The 7,701-nt window shown below is 44.5% G+C and overlaps 1 protein-coding gene across 1 annotated transcript; it reads left to right on the top strand.

Annotated features, from left to right (window-relative positions):
- Positions 1–6,146: 6,146 nt before the first annotated feature.
- Positions 6,147–7,390, top strand: bcl2l16 (BCL2 like 16). Its single transcript, XM_053624254.1, has 2 exons — positions 6,147–6,614; positions 7,259–7,390. The coding sequence occupies exons 1-2, from the start codon at positions 6,147–6,149 to the stop codon at positions 7,388–7,390; spliced, it is 600 nt and encodes a 199-aa protein (XP_053480229.1).
- The last annotated feature ends 311 nt before the right edge of the window (positions 7,391–7,701 follow it).

The following is a 7,701-nucleotide window of genomic DNA, read 5'->3' as shown; positions in this document are numbered from 1 at the left end:
AGAGCTTGTAGACCACCCACTCGCTTGAGAGATGTCAGGGCCAGCAGAACAGCTACCTTTAGAGTCAGAAGCTTCTCAGAGGCTGACTGTAAGGGCTCAAATGGGGCCCCTGACAGACCTTCCAAGACCACGGAAAGGTCCCAGGAAGGTATGTGCGGCCTGCAGATGGGCCTCAGCCATCTGACACCACGCATGAACCTCGAAGTTAGAGGATGTTGCCCCACAGAGGCTCCATCAACAGGCTGGCCGAGATGGCGGCCACGTAAACCCTGATCCACCCTGCTGAGAAACGTTCTTGTAAGAACTCCAGGACTGTAGCTATTGCGCAGTTCACTGGGTCTAGCTGACGTTCCTCACACCACAAGACAAAAAGCCGCCACTTGAGCGCATACAATTTCCTTGTGGATGGTGCTCTAGTGTTTAACATAGTCTCTACAACCTCAATTGTGAAACTAGAATCTATGAGCTGGTGCCCCTCAGGGGCCAGGCCCACAGTTTCCATAGTTCTGGCCGAGGGTGATAAATCAGCCCTCCGGCTTGAGACAGTAGATCCCTGCGGATGGGAATCTCCCAAGGAGTGCCGTCGAGCAGGGAAATTATCTCCGAGAACCATATTCGAGCTGGCCAATAAGGTGCTACTAGCAGCAGACGTAGACGGTCTTGGCGAACTCTCGCTAGAACTTGTGGGAGCAGAGCGATCGGGGGAAAGCATATAGACATGACCTCGGCCACGTTTGCACCATGGCGTCCAGCCCCAATGGTGCAGGAGGAGTGAGGGCGAACCACCGCGGGCAGTGTGTTGTCTCCTCGGAGGCGAACACATCCACTTCTGCTTGTCCGAACCTCCGCCATATGGAGTCCACCACTTGTGGATGGAGCCTCCAACCCCCGGGCCTCGGCCCCTGCCTTGACAGGATGTCTGCCCCAACATTCCGGCTGCCCGGAATGTACATTGCACTCACTGACAAGAACTTTCCCTGTGCCCAGAGAAGGATTAGTTGCGCCTGCCTGAACAGGGGGCGTGGACGTAACCCTCCCTGGTGGTTGATATATGAGACCACCGCTGTGTTGTCTGACACAACTAGCACATGGTGACCTCTCAATTGAGGAAGAAAGAATTTCAGTGCTAGGAATACGGCCCACATCTCTAGGTGATTTATATGCCACTCCAGATGAGGGCCGCTCCAAAGACCGTGAGCTGGACAGCCATTTAAGACTGCACCCCAGCTCCTGAGGGATGCGTCTGTCATTACCGTCTTGCGGTAAAGAGAGTGTGACCCGAGGCTAGAAACTGCGGGCACCTCCAAATACTCAGAGCACGTAGGCATCGCCGCGTGACACTGATTACTCTCAGAGGTTTCATCCTCGGACGAAACCCCCGACTTTTCAGCCACCACTGAAACGGTCTCATGTGCAATAGGCCCAACGGTATGACGTTGGCTGCTGCTGCCTTAAGGCCCAACAGTCTCTCGTAGAGACTGGAGAGGATGCCCAGACCTAGCTTTATCTTGCTCAAAGTTGATAGGATCGATCCTACGCGTGTTGGGGATAGAAACGCCCTCATCGTAATAGAATCCCATATAACCCCTAGAAAAGTTGTCTTCTGCACTGGAGAAAGCATACTTTTCTTGAGGTTCAACCTAAGCCTAAGGATTATTTAATTAGCTGGCTAACGTTGACTTGATGATGATGATAATAATAATAATAATAATTATAATAAAGTGGTGTTGAAATCTCAATTCTGATTGGTCAGAAGGTGTTGAAGAATTTTCCATTTTTCCAGAATTTTCCACGAATACGTGATGTTCTCTATAGTAGCTAATATAAATATTTATTGTATGGTGAACTCTCCACGTAAACGAATTTGAAAATGTGTGTAATATCTGATATGGTGACGTTTTCTGTGAGGAACAATGCCGGCGTCAAACTGCAGTTCCCAGAGACAAACATGGCCGCCAAGGCCTCCAATTCCCATCACACACAAGTTCTAACTCACCTGATTACAAGCACCTGGACTTAATCACACAATACAGTATATAAGGACTCTCAGTCACTCTACTCATTGAGAAGTATATGGTAATGGCAATCTGCTTTTATAACCTTAGTAGTTCTACAAAGCACTTTACACTGTGTCTCATTCACACACACAATGTGTGTGAAACACACCAATGGTAGAAGCGCTGCTATACAAGACCCTAGCTTTCCATCGGGTTCTTAGGTTCTCAGCCACTTAGGGTTCATGCTGACACTTCGGCATGTGGAATCGAACCACCAACCTTATGATTAGTGGACAACCCGCTCTACCTCCTGAGCCACATCCGCCCTAGCATATTAACCCTAGTATATGATGTTTGTTTAGTGATTGGCGTGCTGATTTTTTAAATCTAGTTTCTCATTCTCTCGTGTTGCTCCAGCACGCCCTAGTTCATGTTAGTTGTTGATCCCTGACCATTGACCATCCCTTTCCATATAATGTATACCTGCGCCTGCATCCGTATCTGCCGCCGCGACATGGAGATGTTTATTTAACATTTATGGAAGGAGTCTCCAGTGTCAGCGCTTTGTAACAGTCAGAGGTAAAACTGTAGCAGCTTTGTCTTATTAACTTCCAGAGAGAAGAATCGCTATTAAGCTAGTTTTCTCTTCTTTTTTTTTTTCTTCATTGTATAAAAAAAAATTTGCAGCACTGCTTTTTTAGGTCTGCTGGGTAAAAAATAGCTCTAAAACATCATATCCAGAACGCACTGCCTCACAGCTGATCTCGAGACGCTACAGGTTAATGAAACTAAGAGATGACCTAGATTCATTATACACTTGATCAGTGTCACAGAGAGAGAGAGAGAGGAACAACTGAGTGGGAGGTGATGAGTGCTTGAGAAAAAGAAGTCTGAAACCACGTATTCTCCTCTCCTCTCTGCAGTAATTCGTTTGTTAATTAGCGTGTGTCTGCAGCACTTCAGGCCTCTCGTTGATACCCATTTAGTACGTGACTTTACTTACACGATAAAGATGCCGGGAGCGTCGACGTGTCAGTTTTTACATGTAGGATGATTCAAGTGACACTTGAACTTTATTGGAGCAATTTCTTGAAATCATGCACTGCGATTTAATCACTTCCTATGCGCCAGACGTCCGTGTAAAACGCCAGAGTTTTAAAAAAAAACAAACAAAAAAAAAACAAAACAAAACACAAGCGTTCTCATGTGGCGTTACCAACGAGAATGGCCTTTGGCATGAAATTGAACAATATTTGATCAGCTAAAAGAAAGGTTAGGGGTTCGGTTCAGCGGCGTTTTAGCTCCGTTCATTTGAAAAATGCCCATAAAGATAGAAACATGTGGGCTGAGAGTGTGAGGGAATTGTGACGGTGTGAAGTGCAGGCTCTCAAACATGATGCCCTCACAGTAGCACTAATTAAAGCTAATAGGGTTCGCTAGCTAGTAATAGCACTTTGTCCCTATTAAGGGTAATAACCCCAGGAAAATTTTGCTCTGTTCTTCTATTTAATTCCACTTTCTGCAGAAGGGGGGTTGGTGAGAAGGAAAGTATGAAAAGAGTAATGGAGGGGGTCACATAAGTGCTAGGTGGATGAAGAAGGGGAAATTGACAAGTGCCCTTGGTGCAATACAATAAAAACATCCAGTCATTTGCGGTGCATCCCATCTGCTCTTTATGAAAGCAGACATGTTCCTACACACACACACTCTCTCTCTCTCTCTCTCTCTCTCTCTCTCTCTCTCGCTCATGCTCTTTCTCTTCTCTCTTGATCCTTTTCTCACTTGTCCTTCCAGCACAAAAACACAATTACAAAAGACACTGGAGGTCATTATAAATGCAAAGGCTGGGCATATAACCAGTACTGACAACTTTCTGAATTTGTTTCTAGATTTGACAACGTTGATTGGCAACTTGAAATTGTCCGTAGTGTGCGAGTGTGTGTGCAATTGTGCCCTGTGATGGTTTGGCACATCCAGGGCGTCCCCCACCTTGTACCCCTGTCCCATGGGACAGTCTCCCAGTGACCCTGTCTAGGTTTGGCGGTTCAGAAGATGGATGGCCGGACGGGTAGATTTCCAGGTAAAATACACATACTAAAGGTACAAAACATGTCCCCTTGATGGTACCAACCTACTGACAAGGCAAAGTACACTTTGCTCCGTTTCATTTAGAAAGTTCTTGTTACCTCGTTCTTCTGTCCAGTCTTTCAGTTTCTCTCCTAATCTCAGAGCCCCTTAATTACAACCTCCATTTGTTGCTCGTACCAATTAAGGTCAGTCCTGATTGCTCTTTCAAATGAGCCCGGTCAGGAACAATAAAGACCCCCACAGAGCCTTATGAAGGCATGAGAAGTCAGTTCATGTGCATCAGATAAAGCAAGACCATGTATCCATTCTTCTCTATGGTGTGCTTTATTCCACTTAATTAAAAGTAATTAGTACTCGAGGCAGAAGTAGTGATGATGAGCCCTACTTTGTACTAATTACTTAGCTCACTGTCGCATAGTAAAGCTTTGTCGTGCTCTTTTGCAAGGCTCCATGGCCTCGCACAACAATCAGAGTCAGGCTCATTAATAACCACCATTAATTACCACAGGAATAACATGTTCACATTTCCGGAACGAATGGCTGATGGCTGAATGAATTACAAAAATGCCATACCCCCTTCTATTAAATTTCCATCCGAAAACAGATTAGACTGATTAGATGATAAGACGAGCATCATGCTTTCTAAATAGTGAGTCTAATATATAGATATAGATATATATAGTCTTAAAACAAACCTGGTTCTTGGTACAGGACTGCCTCCTAGTGACTGTATGATCCAGTTTCAATCAAGCCATGTGTAAGGAATAAAACTGGACATGTTGTTATAGGAACATAACCAAAAGGGTGTTGGTTTGATGAAGAGGAGATACTGTTCCCACTCCATTGTTGATTATTTTCCTATAACCACACAACCGGAAGTAATTTGCTCCTCTTATATGACAGAAATTTATAATTAAAATTATATATATTTTTTAATTAATTAAAGAATGACGTCACTTTTTTAAATCCCTTTATAGTTACATTTAATGTTGTGGAACGCCCCATGGAACAAGTTATTTCTCCTGTTCTTACTTACATTACTATAATGTTAGCTATAAACAAGCATTCCCTCAACAGCCTTTGCTTTTCTCTCTCTAGCTTGAAGACAAGGAAGTTAAATAGAGCAACAACAACAACAAAAAACTTTTTAAAAAAATTTATTATTATTATTATTATTTAAATTTTGGTGCTGTGAAGTCCTGAAGACTTTCCCATGTCAGAAACCTTAAAGTTAAGAAAACCGTCTTAGAAATAATACTGAATGCAGTGGTTTGAGTGTGCCCTCTGTTGGCTGTCTAGGGCTATAACATGCAAGTCAATTCCACAAAAATCTCACTGAGTTGAAGAATAATTCGAGTTTGCTTCCAAAACCAGGCCTTCATTCTGATGACGCAATTCTTTTAGGATATAAATGCAATCCCACCCTGCATTTATGTTAGGATTTGTTTAAAGTACTCTTTATTCAAAATGGTGCCCATTAACAACAGGCCAAATATGAGGCTAAAGCTGTTGATCAGTTTTATAGAGAGAATTATCGAGGCTCACTCATCTGAGTGCGTAATATTTTTAGCTGGATCCACAGAGGCCAGGGGGTGGTGGTGGTGGTCTGAGGCTTCGAGATTGTACACGTTCAACCAGCAGGAGCGCTAAATATAACCAGGGTCAACATATTAGAACACATGCATAAATATACACACATGCTTGCACCTCAGATGACTGAGAAAGCAGACAAAAGAGCTAATTCATTGTTGTTCTTCCAGCTGCTAACTGAGCCTTAGTGTTCTTGGGACTTCTTGGATAATTCTCAAGGGGTAAGTCACTCCAGCGTCTGTGGACACGTGTACGTGTGGATGTGTGTGATATTTGATATGACACTTTGTACCTAGGAAGGTTTGAAGGATCACAACAACTTTACTGCTTGCATTATACAAATGAATCTAAGTAGGTTTCTGCTTGTGCGATTTAATGTGTTTGCAGAACCCTGACAAAAAGATACCAAGGCAGATCATCATGCAGGAAAATCCCAACTGAAAACCAAGACCCTGATTGGATACAGCATTGATGGGCCTAATAGATAACCCTTTGATTGGCCAGGGCCTTTCCAGCCCTGATCCACTGGTTCGAGAGGCCTACTTGATGGTCTATGATTATATTAACTATGTAACAGCCAAACCAGGCACACCGCTAGGCCCGGCACCCTCTCAAGCCTCAGCAGCATTGCGTCACGCAGGAGACGAGCTCCTCCAGCGCTTCCCGATCTTCTTCCGTCGCTGGCCACGGGTCTTCCGGGACGTGACAGAGGAGACAGCATGTTCTACGCTGCTGTCCATCCTGGACGAGCACTTCTCTCAGACGAGGCGCGGGGACCTGGCCTGGAGCGCCGTCCTCTCTGTGTTTGTGCTTGCTGGTCAGATGGCACTGCACTGCCAGCAGAATGGCATGGATAGAGTTCTGCCCCAGCTCCAGCAGTCTGCAGGCAACTATGTTGAGAGAATCATCTGTCCTGCGATCAGAGACAAGGGAGGATGGGTAAGTTGGCGGCAGGACAAGGAGTAAGAAGAGATAGTGGGAACTGCAGTTTTCAGGCATTAACAAACATCTACTGTAGATGTCCAGATTATTTTATATGGAGCAAAATAACAGGGTATAACCATAGTTCTGCGGGGGAAAGAGTTCTGTCTTGTGCCCTAGCAGTCAACTTTAGATCATAAAGTAATACTTCAGTGTTTTTCATACTACTCTCTATCTCCCACATCTGTAGAGTAAGAGTGATTGCCACAGACAAGAATTTTAACACTTTACTGCATCGAGAATATAACAGGTTCCCTCGTGGACTAGTGGCTAGCACGTGATGCTCTCATCGCCGCGGTCCGGGTTTGATTCCGGGTCAGGGAACAAACCCCAGCCACTGAGGGTTGCAAGAGCCAGTGCTCTCTCAGTGCCGATCCCAAGCCTGGAAAATGGGGATGCTTTGGGAAGTGCATCCGGCATAAAATTTGTCCTAGAATCTGTGATCATCTGTGGTGACCCTCAAACAGCAGCTTTGTGTCTGTAGTAATCACACGTACACTATACATGTTGCAGCTAGATATTAGTCTGAGAGCAGATGAATAATATGTGCAGGATATCAGACCAAGCAACAATTAATAAGTCTGTCTGTGTGCTTCTCCAAGTCAGGTTTTGTGGCTCGCTTTGGGGAGAAGCAGACTTTGGAAGGCCAGATAAAGAAGGTGTGCTGCTGGAGTTTGCTAACACTGAGCATGGGGATCCTCGCCTACTTCCTGTGGAAAAGAAGAATCATTTAGTCTACACTGCCCTCATGTGGCAAACTTCTTTCATATGCCAGGACTTCTCAGAAAGATGTTTAGAGTATTGTAAAATGCACATTACTCTACAGAGTGCCAAAATATTACGCGGGCATAAAATGATCTACTTATCCTTCTGATTTACTGTTATAAATTACAATGTTGTACAATGTTACAATCTCCAATGTTGCCTTGACAACCGTTGCCACCAGCGACGTAATCCAAAACACTGTTGTCTTGACTGGTTGCCTGAGTAGCATACAAATGAAGATGAGCCTTCCAGCCTTTCAACCTACTTCATTTACAAGTTT

Source organism: Ictalurus furcatus, chromosome 5 (genome assembly GCF_023375685.1).
Source record: "Ictalurus furcatus strain D&B chromosome 5, Billie_1.0, whole genome shotgun sequence".
Lineage (NCBI taxonomy): Eukaryota > Metazoa > Chordata > Actinopteri > Siluriformes > Ictaluridae > Ictalurus > Ictalurus furcatus.
The sequence above is the reverse complement of the archived record's forward strand: the minus strand, read 5'-3'. Positions and strand labels throughout refer to the sequence as shown.

Excerpts from the sequence above, each read along its gene's own strand:
- bcl2l16 (XM_053624254.1), top strand. The coding sequence starts at position 6,147 with ATGGGCCTAATAGATAACCCTTTGATTGGCCAGGGCCTTTCCAGCCCT. Across the intron at positions 6,615-7,258 it reads TCAGAGACAAGGGAGGATGG|TCAGGTTTTGTGGCTCGCTT; the intron begins GTAAGTTGGCGG and ends TGCTTCTCCAAG.